The 17,097-nt window shown below is 37.2% G+C and overlaps 1 protein-coding gene across 7 annotated transcripts in view; it reads left to right on the forward strand.

Moving 5' to 3' along the window:
* The window catches only part of STARD9 (StAR related lipid transfer domain containing 9), a 102,209-nt gene that overhangs the window by 63,892 nt on the left and 21,220 nt on the right, over nt 1-17,097 (forward strand). For 4 of the 7 annotated variants that reach the window (XM_085581869.1, XM_021533516.4, XM_085581871.1 and 1 more), the window contains 7 exons: nt 1,317-1,368; nt 2,253-2,390; nt 3,197-3,279; nt 4,277-4,380; nt 6,492-6,539; nt 13,462-13,652; nt 16,001-16,481. In XM_085581869.1, coding sequence (XP_085437995.1) covers nt 1,317-1,368; nt 2,253-2,390; nt 3,197-3,279; nt 4,277-4,380; nt 6,492-6,539; nt 13,462-13,652; nt 16,001-16,481 — 1,097 coding nt within the window. Of the gene's footprint in view, nt 1-1,316; nt 1,369-2,252; nt 2,391-3,196; nt 3,280-4,276; nt 4,381-6,491; nt 6,540-9,134; nt 9,272-13,461; nt 13,653-16,000; nt 16,482-17,097 lie in introns of those variants that run through there. The other 3 variants (XM_085581870.1, XM_085581873.1, XM_085581874.1) reach the window with 3 other exon arrangements.

A 17,097-nucleotide genomic window follows, 5' to 3' on the forward strand; every position in this document is an offset into this window, starting at 1 on the left:
CTTGCAGTTGAGTCTGCTGAACATTAAATTGACATGTACCTTGTTAATGGCTTCAAGTGGAGGCACAGCCCAGCCTTCAGCCTCTGCAGCAGATGAAGTCTCAGCAGGGCTCTTGCCTGGGGGAGCTGTTGGTTGGTTCAGACAGCTGAGCTCTGTGAGGAGCTTTGTGATAACCATTCCCTTTCTGCCCAGTGCATAAACCCACTGTGATTCACCCATAATTATCCAGAACTGAGGCACCTTGGAATAGTGCACAGCTTCTGTTTTCCCAGTCTTCAGGCAGCTGATTCCTACTTCGTGCTTGATCTTTTAATCTGAGATTTACAATATACTTGGAGGAGAGAATATATGTAATTTGTTCTAATTTGAATACAAAATCATACTGTTTACTGTCCATAATTAATTTTAATAAAATTGAGAGGCTTGCCATTAAAGTAATTTTAGAGTGCATTTACCAATCACTTTACCATAACCAATTACATTGTCTCTTTAGAACTGGGAAATTATCTTGGGTTTTTTCCCTAGGAAAAAACATAGAACTGGTAATGGAAAGTAATAGATAGATGGTAAATTAATTTAATTAATTGCCTTTTTTGGCAGTTTTTTTTTCTTGTGTTATTGTTTAAACAACTATTTTTTATTGGTATTTGTAAGCAACCATAAAACTACTGTCTCACTTCCATTGCTGACCCATAATATAGTTCAAATCTTGTTCTGGAGACATTTGTTTCTAGGCAGTTCTTTTTTTGAAGTTATTGAATCTTCAGGTTTGGGAATTTGCCCATCTACCATAAGCACCAGGAAGACTTCATAGATGTCATTTAAGTTTCAGAAAAAAGTTCTTCTTTAGTAGTTAGATTAAAGATATGACAAAGTGCCCTTACAAATTAGGAATTCTGTTACTTCTAAATTAGAAAAGCCTGGTTAATTGAATCATAATTTTGTAGCTTCTTTCTTTCTGCATGGTTATTTATTAAATTCATTATCTCATTTCTGCAAACACCAACTCTCACTGTAAAAGTGCAAAGCATCAGGGTGCATGTTCATATTCAAAATATTGGTCCAAACGTCATCCACTGAGGGTTACTTTATCTACTGGAGTTATGGAAGCTGACATACTTCAGGATGAAGAGTAATTGCAATATTAAGGGGGACAATGGGCTGAAATATTATGAGTACACAGCATTTGCTTCAAACAATTCATTCAGAGACAATTTATTTTAAGTATTTGCTAAAATGATGTACCAAAGCTTTTTAAAGTCGTATATATAGTCTTTTTTGTAACCAACTTTTAAATTAGCTCTTTTTTGTTTCAGGAAGGAACAACCAAAATTGGAAGAAGTGACTCAGACCAAGATCAAGACATTGGTAAGAGAATGGTATTACAACTTAATTTGTCATATGGCCAGGTCAAACCAAGAAGTTTGCATTTGTCATGTGTAACAGCTAGGTAGAGTTTCTTTTTGTCAGCTTTCTTTATTGAAAGAGTTAAGTAGAAGAGGCTCATTATTAATGTTTGCTAAAATATGTGATTATTTTTTGTTTAAGAGGTTAAAAAGTCAATGGATATGACCAAATTGAGATCTCTTCAGAATTTTCTTCCCACTTGTAAAATGCTTCACTAGAGTTTAAAATTATCTACATCTAACATCCAAATTCTCAGATATTTTGCCCTAAACTAGGGGCACAAGTGATCACGAGACATTGAAAATGATTTTCAACTCTACTTGTACAGAATATTTTAGATATAAAGTCCAAATTATTTAGAATATGTCTTAATTTAATTTCTGGTTTTAATTTTAGTGGTCAATCTCAGGAGCTAGATACTATGATAGAGAACTGAAAGTTTCTACTAAAATTGGAAAATTCACAGGATCTCATCTTTGGTTAAGTTCTGCTAAGCTTGGTTATGTTTGATTATTTTCTGCCAAAAGATTAGTAAATTATAAACAATAAATGCCATAATGGCATTAATAAAATTCAACATAACAAGAATTTGCACATCAGCTCACAGATCAGAAATACAGTACCAGAAATACAGAAACAATGTCACTATTTCCAATAGTGAGTTTGAGTAGTAAGTTTTTGCTGTGATTAAGTATTTACCAGCAGTATTTAATCTTGTTTTGCACATGATACGTTTCTCTGGGGTATGAAGTATGCACAGTGTCAAACAGTCTGTGGCAGTCCATTCTGAGGAGAGCAGGGCAAGCCCAACCCCTTCAGCAGGTGAGGTAATCCCGGTGTTGCAGTTTTGCAGGGGCAGTGGATTGAGAGGAACCACTGTTGGATAGACAACCACTGCGGGATCGTCACCCTGCGGCCGGCCCCGGGCGCGCGCTGCTCTGTCAACGGGTGTGAAGTGTCTGGGTCCTGTCGTCTGTCACAAGGCAAGATTTGTGTTTTCTGGGAATGAACGCTGCACTGTGGTCACCTCGGCAGTGCAGTTCAGATCTAGAATTTATGGAACTTGAGCAGATCAAAGAAAGACATATCTCAGTCCGCTGCCAGCTCCACAAGGTTTGATCCATGGCTAAATAAATTAGGTACCCCATAGAAGTAAAATTAAAACATTGGAGGCAATATTCTGTATCCTTTCGGCAATGGTAGTATGTAGGGTTTTGAAAAGGGAAGACGTAGTCAGAGACTTTATTGTGGAAAATAGTGGAGACTGACTCTAAGTCAGCTGGTCACTGAAAGGGTTTTTTGGCAATTATATAATATGGTTGAAATAACCTTCAGCTTTCTCATGATGTATTTAGGTGGAAGCTAGTAGCCACTAAGTCATAGGCTATAATGAATGAATTCAGATTAAATGGATCAGGTTTCCATACTTTCAGGTTCTTTAAAGTAACAGTCTAGCTTCAGGGAGCTTGCAGTGATCTAGAGTCTTAAAGATACAGTGTAAAAACAAGTTTTGAGCAGTGGGTTGGTTATTGTTTTGGCATGAAGTCATGCTGGCTTTTAATATGAATGAGGAATTTACAGTTTACTCTGCAGAGATCTCTAAGATTAATTTATTTGGATGCTGTCATTACAGATTGAAAACTCTGCCATTCCATAGTGACAAATGGTAAAAACAGTTCTCACTTCTGTGATTTACAGAAAGCAATTGGTCAGATTTTTTTAACCTATTACTCTATAGTAGTTTGATTAATTATGTCTCTGTAAATATCTAATTATTTTGTTTTCACAGGGGCCCTTGTTGTCCTTGGCAAATCTTATAAGTTTAGATTCAATCACCCAGCAGAAGCTGCTATCTTAAGACTAAGAAGATCAGTAAGTTCTGAAACAGTTTTTCTCTTCTTTTTTTTTTTCTCTTTTTTTCTTCTTAAAAGCTGGCCTGATAAAGATAATATTTCATCTCATCATCAAATTCACTTGCTTCATTTCCTCCATCTTAATGGTCTGTAATGACACTAAACCTCTTGTGGGAGGACACTAGCACTTCCTTCAGATGTGCTTAGCAAAAGATGATGCAGACCTCTTGAATAATTTAGTGTTTCCTATTTCTAGTCATGACTACAGTAGGATTGAAATAAAAAGGCAGAATGCTGCAGTGAAAAGACCAGTTAAGAATCTTTCCACATGTGATGATTTTCGGAGTTATCTTCCTTCTTTGTCATTACACTGTCTTGAATGAAGTATACTAGAAGAAATGGAAAATTTATGGGATTAAGTATTTAAGTGTTGTTGACTCTGAAAGCAGTTCTATCGGGAATAGACAAAATATTTCTTGGTATGTTAAATTCAGGAACTAATTACTGTAAGATATTTTTTGGTTGGCTAGTTCAATAATGTTTAAGAAATGAGATAATTCTTAAAATGACAACTGTAACTAAAAACCTAATTTAAAAATACAAGTTTTCTCATTTAGGAATTAACCATATTATCAACTGCTATTGGCAAGAGTCTACCTTTTGAAATTATTTTCATTTATTAATGTTTTCTGCTTTCCACTCTTGCATCCTTTTGTACTCACTTCAAGATAAGGGGCTTAACTTCTGTTTGTTTTCATTCTTAATTTCTCGATTACTAAAACATGCAGTACATTCAAATAGAGCTGCAAAAAGAGATGTACTCAGTAACAAAAATGTAGCAATTTTGCTAATTATCAAAGACTAAGCAGAAGTGTGAGATTATAAACTCACATGGGAAGTACTGTGTGCAGCCTTGCACACAATAGTTAACAATGACAGTCCTAATGATAACTTGGAAGTTCCTGGGTTGCTGTGATTTTTTAAAATCCCTGTCCTATGTGGTGTGCTTTCTGTAGATTAATGAAACCCCACCCACTGTGAGTTATGGAGCTTTGGACTGGCTCAATTTGGATGGAAGTTGCATCAATTCGCCACATTATATCCTTTCTTCTCTCTACAAGTAAGTTTAAAACTAAGAAAAAAAAACACCTGAAAAAACAATTTCTCTTTTGGGATGATGTCTGAAATAAGGGACTTGGCATACAGAGTAAGTCCCATCATGTTTTTAAGTAGTCAAATAAAAATATCAAATACATTGAGAAAATACAATAGAAATACAAGAATACATACAAGAATAGAATACAAGAGAAAATACATTGCCAGCCAACTAGTGTAGAGCATTAAGATATACAAGCAACAAACCTGCAAAATCGTTTATTGATGCTCAGTAAGAAAGTATCTTAGATGAGAATGTCAGCCTTAATTCAATTCACTTGGACATCTGCTTTACAGCTAATTTATGATTTTTACAATATTATTGCAGAATGGCCTTTTCAGGATATGATTTAGCCAAGGCAATTATTACCAATTGACTTTTGCTGCATATTTGTTGAGGAAATCAGAGGGTTAGTTCATAAATTCCCTTTAGTTCAAGTGCTCATTGAGCCCTTCATCTCAGAAGGCCAGTGTAATTCCTTGTTTTTGTTTTTGCTTTTGTTATTTAACTGAGCAGTAAATAAGGCATATACTGCTGCTCATACTCAGTGTTTAGTGTATGCTTTCATAGCAGAGACTTTATGAAATGGAAAGGATTGGTGTGATGAAGACAGTGATTAATATGTATCAGGAAGATGAATTATGTTCTGTGTTTCACTTCATAACATTGAAAATAGAATATTACTGAGTTAAATATAACTGGGTTATTTTTTCTTTTTTAATTCCTCTCAGCCTGGCACATTCAATTAACCTGTTAAAGGCAAGAAACAGCTATCTTTTCATTCATATCTGCTGGTGGTTCTGCTTCTTGCTAGAGTGCTTTTGGTGTGGTAACATACTGGGAATCTTTTATCTCTTTCTAGAGGAAGTATTTAATCTCATTTTTATGAGGATAAAATGTTATCTCTGTTTTAAATATTCTTCATGCTTCTAACCAAGTGGTTCGCTTTCCACCTTAGTGTTGTTTTTCATATGTTCTCTTTAAGGTATTTAATCTCTGCATTTGCTTTTCATTTGCTGCAGTGATTTTATTTATGTACTGAAGAACATTTTACACATCATTGCTATTCTTTTCTTAGGAAAAGTTAGAAATAATTTTAAAAATAATGGTTTGTCTAATGACCTTCAAATGTACACACCAAGGTGCTCTTTATGTTGCTAAAAACAGTTGTGGAGCTCTTGTCACTAGTTCTTTTGATGAATCTAGAAAAAACTGAAGAAATCCAGAAGCATTATGAACAGTTTATCATGAATTTTTACTTGGTTTTCCCTTTTTAACCTGACAAAACTGCAGAACATTTCTGATTGATTTTTTTTTTTATAGACCATGTTCAGATAGCAGACTTGTTTGTGTTGAGCAATTTTTTAATCACTTGGACAGGATGTTACAAGCATGTTACATTGCTTAAAGTTATCCTCATGCTTACCTAGAGGATTTCAGATGGTTACTGCAGTTAAAAATGAAAATGTTGTGGTATTGCATTTTCTTGGGTTTTATAATGTCCATCTCTTACAGGAATGATCTGTAAACTACATCTTATAATAGCTGGTTTTCACCTTAAGTAATCCAGTGGTCCTACTGTCTTTTTGCAGTAACCTGTGAGCCTGTGTTTCTGTACAGACAAGAAGTTTTGCTCAAGGAGGGGGTAATGGTTGAGACACCTAGCCTAAGATTGATATTATAAGAATAAAATTATATATGTGGTGTCTCATGAAGAAAGGTCAATGTCAAGTACTAAAAGGTGTGTGAGAGATACTTTGCAAACCATAATACAGGACTAAGTGGACTACAGGGAGTATTTATCTGATCACCAGTAGAAAAGTCTGCCCTAATGCAGGGTCTTGTCTCTGCCAGAAAGAGATGCTTGGAGGAAAATAGAAGACCAGGTTAAGCTCTGTGTGTGTTTCTTGTTCTCTGTTCCCCTCTCACTTGAAAGGTCTTGGTGCTCTCCTAGCTGCTAGAAATCTGCATCATCCTCTACTGAAAATTGCAGCAACATTGTGTGCAATAGGCTTCAGTGAATTTTTCTCACCCTTTTTCCCCGAATATTTGATTTCCTGTTTTTATTTTTGCAGTCAAAAATGTAGAAACTGTGAAGAAAACAAATGTTCTCTTGAAACAAGGTAAGATTATTGATGTGTCTAAATCATGCTGAAATTTTTGACACCTTTAGCTTTGCCTTTTTCCTGTGCTACACTGATTTCCTCCAGAAGAGATGGAAGCTAACACTTTAAGCTTTAATTCAAACTATTTTATCATATTGGAACAAGAACATGTACATGAAGCTGAGTTACAGGCAAGGCTCTGCAACCGTGTTCTGTTCTCATATGTGATCTTGTGCAAATGGTTTGCATCTTTGTTCCATGTGCAGTGTGCATTTAAAAGCCATAACTAGAGTGAGGCTTACTCTGAAGTTGCCACCAATTTCCAGCATATAAGAGCCTTAAATGTATTAGATTTTGTGCCAATAGTAGGTACTGGGAATACTCATTAGTATTTTGGAAATTGCTTGGATAAATTGGGTTCTCTTGTGGCAAGAATAAAATTGCTTTAGGGAAAAGTGAAAAAAAAATATTCCTAGCATAGAATGTGGTTCATTCATGCAAAGAAGCACAGCAGCTGCAAACAGAAGTAATTCAGAAACTGTTGAGTTTCCACGGGTTTAAGTACCTTTTTCATCAGGACCTGATGGTACTTTACTTTCTTCTCAGTTTCTTATTTCAGATCATGGCAACACATGTATTACAGTGACAATTAGTAATGATATGAATTTTCTGTCTCATGCTGTCAGTATGATGACATTTTTCTCATCTGCCTTTTATGGGTTGTATTACCAGTTCAACCTTTAAATGTACATTAAAATATTTTGAGAAATGAGAGGAAAAACTATTTTCTATGACTGCACACAAATATTAAAACTTCAGACATTGTGAGTCATTATACTCTCATTTAGTTGCTTGCTCATACACCCTACTCACAAGAGCCCCAGCACTGCAAATTTCTGATGTTTGCTGTCAGCCAGCAAACACACAGAAGGCTTGTGAATGGCATCAGTCATCATATTACAGCATCACCACAAACAAGTAGATAACAAAGGTCTTTCTCCTGCCATTACCTTAATACCATACTGCATGCAAACAAAAATTCTGATTTTATTGTCTTGGTGGATTAAAAAAAAAAATCCATAGGAGTTTTTCCATTAGAGTTCAGTGGTATAGCAGCACATTGAATTATTTAGCTGCTTGAAACATGCTTGAACTCCCTTTCCTTGAAAATACCAACATTGTTAAATGGTGGGGCGGGTGGAATTCAATACAGTATAACCAACATATTTATTATTCTAATGTGGTATAGTTAACTTGTCCAACTAATATCTGCAAAATACTCTTGACTTCTTATTAACAGCTTTCATTTGAGTATTTAAAAATGCTCTACCAAAAAACAGAACAAAAAGGTTAAAGAAAACTTTTGCATCTCTTAAAAGATACCTCAAATATTCTGTTTCACAAATGCACTGGGTCAGTTACAGCAACTCTACAGTTTACAGCAGAATTGTGTATAGTGGATTAGTAGGGTAACTAATTCTATTAATAACTGACATTGTGAAGGGAAAACCTGTGTTAGCTGAACTGGAATTTAAAGAGGCAGCATTGGCCTTTATTGGAGAATGTGGCTGTGTCTTTTGCATGTGACTCTTGGCCTAAAAGAGGTCTGGTTTAGAGATGTATTTAAAGGGGTGCTTTAAATAAGGCATTGCTTTGCTGTTATTTTGGGGGCTTTGGCAAATAAGAAGAGGTTTTGCAGTTACGTAAGTTTACATAAGGCTAAAAAAACCACACATGAAACAGAACAGTGTGCTTTTTCTCTAAGCAAACCAATTAATCAGAAATCTAAATGGCACTTCACTTGATGGCAACTTCTGCGAAGGGGATTACTATGTGTGTAGGTTTCCAAAGATCCCTTATTTCTAAAGGTTTCTGACCCTGCTGGCCATTTTGACTGACTTCTGGCTCCCACCTCCTGCCCACCACTTCCCAACTTTTGGGTTGAATTCTGTGAGTGGCATTCCTTTGGGATGCTGAAGGAGGTGACAATACAAGGTCTTTGTATCCCCTTCACTGCTCTTCCCTTTGCTTTAGGGAAGAGGAGGGAGAGGTTTGGGCCCCTGTGCCAGGCAGCAGCAGATGTGGATCCTGTGCAGCTGCGTGGTGCCTGCTGCTGCTGCTGCTGCTCTGAGCCCCTGCGGGAAGGGGCCCGGATTGGACACGGCTAGAGGGGGAGGATAGAGCTGGAGAAGCTGGGAGCAGTTGTGTAGATGTGTATTAGTGGATAGGCTTGTAACTCTAACTTGTGACTGCTCTCAGTGTGGGGTTTGCAAGGGCGCAAAATGCCTTGCCAGCATCTTTTTTTCTGCTTTATTTTTAACTATTTTTCCCTTGGGAAAAATAATTTGTAAAAGACAAATAAGGCTTGAACACTAGGCAGTCGAAAAGATGGGGATGCTAACTTGACTGATGTTTTTTCTGAGAAAACTGGAAAATTTCAGCTTTTGCCACAAGTAATTCTTTTTCACTGTAGTTTCTCTATCTGAGCCTTAGGATTTTGTTGCAGCAGGTATTCAGAGCTATTGCTGCCATAGTTACTGGAAGCTGCATTATGCTGTAGCAGCCGCCAGCCTCTGCATCAGCAGCAGAAGTGTTTGGGGAAGAGGGGAGGAGAATTGCACAATAGGATCCCAGAGAGCTGACAACAAAACCGGCTGGAAAAAAATGTGGATTTATAGATGGTTCGTTTAGCATGCACCGTGCAAACTTTGGAGAGAAAAATGAGATGGAAAAGCAATTCAGCAGAATCGGTATCACATTAATGTTTTCTCAGTATTGTGATTATCTTTAGTTTAGGGTTGGTGTCCTTTTTTTGTCATCTTACTTGCAGCTTTTAATGGTTTGCTTGGAGGAGGGGGTAACTGTTGGCACTTCTTGCTGCATTTGATACACCCAGAAATCTGCATGCTTTTATGAAATTCTCTGCAAAATTGCTTTTTTTTAATATGCTGTATGCTAGAGTATGCAGGTCCTGTGAAACCAGACTTCATGTATGTCTAGATACCTGCAGAAATGAAGCTGTTTCTTTTATGTTTGTCCTGAGGCTATTTTATTTCCTGCTAAAACTGTACTGAGTGCAGATTGCTTGTGTGGAAAAGCACGAATATGAGCAACAGCATGCTGTGCTTTTTTGCTGTATCTCATAGCATTCCAGGGTTTCATGTCTAAATTTAACAATACATCTGATTTAATATGTTTTAGATTAAAAAATTAGTGATCTCTCCTACTTATTACAGAATTTGGCTAAATTCCTATGTTAACAGGATTGATACTTGGTTTTAGTTAAGTCATTCAAACATATATTACACAAACTGATTGTTCTTTGAATTGCTTATTAGGTGAATTAGCTATGAGGTGTGTGTGAATGTGTTATTTTCTTTCTGGGCCATTGTCATGTCCTTTTTTAGTTTAGTTTATCATGTTATTTTCACAAACCAGTAGGAGTGTGCTGACATGACATAGCATGTTCAAAGGTAGAAAGGGAACATTCTGACTTCATGTTCTTGGTTTCAGCAGTTTCTGTGAGAGATAGATCTGTATCCCAAACTAGCCAGTAATTCTTCTCTCACAGCCAGTATTTCACAGCCAGAGGGAAAACATCATCTTGCATTTGTGTATTATGTAAGTGGCTCTGAATGGGTTTTCATTATCTTTTTGTTCCACTTCAGTAAACTGTCTGTAAGAAGCAGCTTCATAAAAAGCCGTTTAATGTTCAGTCTCCGTATTCAGACCTGGCTTTACTGCTCTGCCTGATTTTTGTTTTGTACTATTAGAAATTAGGAAATGAAGCAGAAACACTGAAATAAGGGCAGAACTGCAAGTTGTATATATACTGGAACAAGAGTATTTGTTACAGTGACTTTAACCTTACAGAGGGAGAATTGTACCAGCTAGCTACGTCACCTGAACAAAAGCAGAAAGAATACTGCAGTGATTGCTGGGCTGAGTTAATTTTTCCAAGGTTTAAAGTGGAGTATGGCTGTTCCTCTGGACTCTGCCTTTCTGGGGTGTAGTCATAATGTGGAGCTGTGATTAATACCATCAGTTTGGCCTGCCTCATGTTCTGCTCTGTGTGCAAACACACACAGCTGTTGGAAAGGATCTCACAATTTTGTGTTAGTTCAGCAAAAAGCCATCGCTGCACACGTGAGGGAATATGCTAGTGCTGCTGAGAGCAAACAGCACTGTGCCACGTGCATTGTTTGTATTGCCTGTTCTCTATTCCTTTATAATGTGGGGCTGGGGTGTGGTTTCAGCAAGGTTGGAAAGTATAGGAAAAGCTTGTGACCCTCTCACAACTGTAAACAGATGTTACCTAACCACCCCTCTGGGCATTGTTAGGTCTTTGGATGGAAATGCAGCACTGAATTGTTTCATTTACTTAAATGTTCTGGGTTTCAGTTTGTAAGCAGTTTGAAATCTAATAAGTCAATTTTATGGGAAGATTGGCTGAGAGCTAAAAATCATGGTTAGGAAGAATGAGAGATATTTTATCAGAAGAATTTTATCTAGTTTTAGTAAACAGCTGCAGAACAAGAATTCTTTCACTACTGTATTAGTATCATGCTTCTTTTCAGCCTGCTGGCAATGATTTACTCCATTTCCTTAGTTTCATGCAGAATGATGCTAACAATGATAAATTAATAGAAATCAGCTTTTCTGATGTTTGATATTGCTAATGGATCCCCATCACTTCTCTTGGATGAATATCCTTTGCTTCTTTCACATGTCTCAAACTAAGCAACTTGCCCAAGATCATGTGAGACCAGTGACAAATTTAGATTCATATTTTTCAACTTTCATACCGCCATAGGAACCAGAGCTTTCATATGTCTGTTAGTAGAACAGGTTAAAGACTATCTTGTCACCAGATTCTGCAGAGAGGCTGTTAGGTTTGGTGCATAGGCATCCAGAAGCACTCCTTGTCCTGAAGACCTCGCAGGCCAAGGGTATGAAAGCACAGAGGTCATGTAATTGCTCCAAAATCACAAGTGTTTTGTCCCACATCAGTACTTTAGCCTCCAGATTATATGACTTCTTCCTTAGAAAATATGGAAAACAACCTCAAAGCTGCATTTAGGGCAAGCCTCCCTCAGAGTTACCATTGAAACCATGGGAGCTTTTCCTAACAAGATACTTCAGATTCAATACTGTGTGTGGAATGTGGTTCTTCTTTAGGGAGACAATCTCTCTTTAACCACTGAGTTTGTCCCCCTGTGTTACAAATACCTGAACATTGTAATTGTCCTAGAACCATTTCAGTGCTGCAGGGAAGTGTCAATTCAAACCTACTTCAGCTGAATGAGAAATGAGGCATCCCACTTCTATTTCCTGGAGATCAATTCAAGTTTATCTGAGAGGGAAAAATGACAAATCACAGGGTACTGGCATCTTTGGAGACGAGCCAAGGACAAAGAGATCTTGGACCTGCATATTCTTACAATTTGTTTGTGTGGGTGACAAATGGACACAAACCACTTAGCAGATGGCAGCAGCAAAGTTTGTGCTGTGTTTGCACTGTGGCAGACAACTGAACAGAAGATATTCTCTTTCAGTTATGCTCAGCATTACATTTACATAAACATTAAAAAAAACCCAAATTCCATTTTTCTCGTGTGAGCAAGATTCATAGTAATATTGTAAATTATTGAAAATCTTAAAGCTTTTATGTACTGAGACCTTCCTATTACGTCTTATGAAGTGCAATGCATGTACCATGTAAAGGTACTCCAGGAGATTTGTAGATTTTCGCTGCTCAATTATTTAATCTGTTCTTTTTGTTAAACTATCACACAAAATCAAGTTTTTGCTGTAGAAATGGTTGTTTTGAACACATGCTTAGAGTTCTAAATTGAGATGTTAAATTATTCCTGTGTAGCAAAGGTCAAACATGCTTTTCATACAGATGACATTGTATTGGTAGTGATTTTACAAACTACATGATATTTCCAAATATTTCCTTTAAAATTATATTTTTGATGATTTTTTGACCTTCAGGGACTCTTTAGAGTTCGGTGTCTTTTATTGCTTTAGAAGTATAATAAATACATTATTTAATTTCTTATTAAACTGTAATTAAAACATTTTTTTAAAGATTCATAGGTTTAATTTTCTGAGGTTATATATATTAATGCAGTGTTTAGCAGTCACCTTTAGATATGATCTATCTTTAATGTTAATAATTTTATGGTAGCATATGGAGAAGCAGAATATATATTCCTTTCAGAGGGCTAAGGTATCTTGAATATTATAATGCATTATGGTAAGAAGATACTATTTTGGTTGTTGTTCTGTGTGTGTAAAATTTTGGCACACAGTCAGAAGCCAAACATCTTGCAGAAGATTGTAAAGCAGTTTTTCACAGGCTACTCACTTTTCTGATCCAAATTCTGCTCCAAATATAGAAGCAGTAACCTGATAGAGTTCTTGCATCCAACAGAGATTTGGGTGATCAAGGTCTTTCTTTGACACTGCCAGAGACTGTTGGTGAAATCCTGACAATGTCTGTAAATATTTTTAAGTTGGAGTTTTTGATCTGAAAACAAAGAATGTTGGTCATTTCTGTAAAGCACTTGAAAGTACTTAGATGACAAGTATCTTATATAGTGGTAATAAAAATTTTTAGCATCTGAAAACAATCCCTTCCCCAGTTTCATTTATGGAAGAATACAGCAAAATGAAAATTGATAATATTTTTTAAAATTATTTTTGCTATTATCTTTCTGGAAATGGAATTACCTGCTTCACTACTAGAGCTGTCATGTTTTCTGGAATTTATGACACAGCCTGCTGTGACACAGCTATGAGTTTCTGTCATAATGCACTTTTATTGAACTAAACAACATCTTGAAAATTGTCTGTCTTTCTTTAGTAAGATGACTGGTTTTGTTACAAATAATATTTGCTTCTGGTTTAAATTCACTGTCAACATTTCTAACAGCAGAGAAATAGATGCTGTGCATGAAGAGTACAAGCAGAAACTGAGAGACCAGGAAGCTTTCCACAGAAAACAAATTCAACAGCAGCAGCTCTATGTTGAGGATTTAAAGCAGCAGATTCTGAGAGGACAGATCAAAGCAGAGCAGGAACTGGAAAATGACCAAGCACTCATCAACCAGCAAATCCAAGAAAGTGGGTACCTGCCTCTTCCCCTGCTTCACTTCCCTTCTATTACTGCATGCTTCCATCCTCTCAACATTTCTGTGCTAGTGATGCTTTGTTTTATGAGTGGAACTTTTATTATGGCTAATTACTGGATTTCTCCTACAACTGCCTTTCCCTTGAGAACAGTTACTGAGCCTTGATTAACAGAGCTGTAGGGCCTCCTTTGCAGTGCTTCAGCAGCACTGTTTAATTAGCACTGCAGGTCATTAGCACTGCTGGGAAGGACAGCACCAGCTACTCCCCTGTGGCTCTGAGCCTCCTCTCCTGGGCTGATCCCAATCCTGCCTCCCTGCAGCCATGGTTCTGGTGTTCTCTAGTTTGTCTTCTAATGAATTATTTGACCTAGGTTTCTTGATAAGCAAAGGGTGCCTATACAAAAATTTCATTCCCACCTGGCAAAATCTGCTGTTTGATCCTGGGAGAAGAAAACTTCTGTGAATTTTTGGCAAGGTTTCAGACCAAAACTTATGCAGCCAGCTATCCTTTAATTATGCCAGCCACAATGAAGAGATTAAAAGGAAATTGTTTTGATGGGATATAGCAGAAGAATATATAGATAGTACAGAAAATCCAGAGAGTTTCCTCAAAACATATTTATTTTGTTGCTCTGTATACTTGTTCTCTGTTTCCCTCTAGTTCTGCTAGTTTCACTGTGTTCTTGCAAAGCTTAGCCAGGCAGGTAGTTTTTGCCAGCCAAAAATATAATTCTTTACTTGGCAACCTACCAAAGTTCTTCACCTTTTCTGTGCCCTCTGTGGCTCAGCTCCTGACAGAGGCAAGGTTTTGACCAGAGATTAATTAGCACCTTAAGCTTGCAGCTCTCCTGCAGGGAAACTCATCTGCCAAATATCCTGCTTGCTAAAATCATGTTAAAGAGAACACATCTGGCAACAAAGTTGAGGTTTTTGTATGTGAAAACTAAAAATGTTATTAAGAAAAATTAACATAATGATAAAAATGCTTTCCTTTTATCCATACAGTAACCATAGAGTTAGAATTCCTACCTCTGTCCATGTGCTCTGTGCAGAGCTGCCCATCTAAGCAGGACAGGAGATTCATTGTGGTGGGGATCACTAATGAAGAGTGTTTAACAAGATCAGTATTCATCAAGCAGGTGATCCCTACAATGTCTCTGCACTAATGTTTTCTTGCACTAGGGAAACCTTCAGAGCCCCAAATTCCTCTCTTGCAGCTCAGCTGTGCAGACCTGCAGGAAGCCCTCATCCATCACATCAAACCTAAATACCTCTTAATTCCTACATCCCTGAATAAGCAATGAAACATTGCTTATTTAGTAAAGGACTGCACATTGAAACTAAGTTCAGCCAAAAAAAAAAAGACAGCAGTGCTTTGAGAAACTTTGGTTCTTTGAGAAATGCTTCACTTGTAAAGGAATCTGGCCTGAGATTTTTACATTGCTTGTTCAGCAATAGATTTCTTTTGTTTGCCTTGAGAGCTGAATATGTATATTTTTATAACAGCATAAAAGATCTGCTTCATTAAGAGAACAAAATCTGATTCATTAAGGTTCAAGCCATCAGATTCAACCAGGTCATGGTGATCTCAATAATCTCTTATTTTGTTGCATTTCATCATAGCTCAGATTGAAGCTGGTGTGCTCTGAAAAACCTCTAAGCACATCCGTCCCTTGCATGGAATAAAAGTATTCTTACATACAGGGTTTAAAATAAATCAGCATGGTTCTGTTCTCTAATGCATCCTCACTGACTGCAAAGATCAGGTTCTGAATATTTAGTATGTAAGCAGAGTTAACATGTTATCAAATTAGGTTAGTCACTTGGTTTGTGAACATATTTGGCATTTATGAACTGTAGGGGTCATTAATGGAAGCAGAGAATCTAATTCCTTTTGTGGAGCAGAGTGGTAATTCTGTGAAAAATACATATTAATGGTGGTATGAGCTTGTGTTTTTTGAACTGTTTGTCAAATAGCTAAAGGTTGTGTTTGCTTCACCTGCATCTTTGCCATTTGTTTTATTTTGTGCACATTTAACCAGTTGATCTTTAAGGTCCCTTCCAACCCAAGCCATTTAATGATTCTTTAATTTTATGATTACATGCTTATATTCTGCAGTTGCTACCTGAGTCCTTAACCCAATGAAGAGGCTTTTAGTTATCAACAAAGTAGAGCAACAGTACATTTTTTTTAAATAGTTTGTTGAGTCTCTATTCTACATGCATAGAAATTCTGTTCTTAAATGACCTCTAAAGGCTGATTACCTGATTACCGAGACAGCAACAAATAATGGTTTTCCTATGATTTTTACTTTCTTTCAATCACTGATTTGTTTACAGACCAGCAGTGGCTTATAAATGAGAATAAACGTCTGGCTGCTCTTCAGCAAGAGCAGAGGGAGTTTGCAGTGCAAACAGAGCCTACACTGTGTGCAGAGGCTGAGGTGCAGAGCAGCACTGGGCTGGAAACCTGCCTTTCCCTGCTACAGCAGAACAAGAAGAGACTGGTGCAGCTGGAGCTCTTGCAAAGGTACTCCTTAAAAAAGGCCGAAAGAAACATAAGGCGGAAGAAGGTCAGGTTCCGGCTGGAAAGGATAGTCAAGAAGCAGAAGCTCTTGGAAGCCAAGCAAAACCTGGAGCAGCTGGAAGCTAGCTGCTGGCTCAGTGAAGAGTGTGTGAAACAATCCCAAGCCCCAAGTGATAATATTGCTGTGAGGTCCTCTTTGGATCGCCACCCACAGAAGAGACAGAAATTGGTGTGTTCGAGTTCCTTGCAGAACAGGCATTTGTTCTGTGACTCCTACCTGCCCCAGGTACCCAGGTAAGTTAACATCTGCCAAATCCTCTGCGCTTTCAAAAGTAACGTAAATTCAAGGTATTTTCAAGCCACCTATCTGTCCAATGCCTTCCAATGTATTGAAAAAAAATCCCCAAACCTGCAATGTCAGTGAGCCCACTATATTGTACATCAAGCTGGAGCTGTTTGTCCTTTTCCTTTGGGTTTGTACAGTACATTCCCTATTTATCTGTTTGACAGGGTCTTTCTCACTTTTTTTACATTTCTCTCTCAAGCCTTTCTGCATTTTTTACCTCTTTGAGAAAACTTTTTAGAAGTGGCTTAGCTTTTGTTGTTGCCTTGTTCAGACTGTTGGTAAATACTAATTTCTGCACAATTTAAACTTGATTATCATCAAACTCTTATTCAGAATATTGGTATCTTCGGGGTGATTGTGGAAAAGACTTTTATACTGGTCAGTCTTTCTTAAGATAAATAAACATCTTCATGCAATACTAAAATGTTGGTGTCCATCACAGCATGGTCCTTAGCTATTTCCACAGCAGGAAATAGCTAAACTCTGACGAGTGGATTTCTGACTTGGAACTATCTTTTATTTTTAATTAACATTTACAGCTACTTGAGCCTACCGAGATTCAAT

Source organism: Lonchura striata, chromosome 5 (assembly GCF_050655825.1).
Source record: "Lonchura striata isolate lonStrDom1 chromosome 5, ASM5065582v1, whole genome shotgun sequence".
NCBI lineage: Eukaryota > Metazoa > Chordata > Aves > Passeriformes > Estrildidae > Lonchura > Lonchura striata.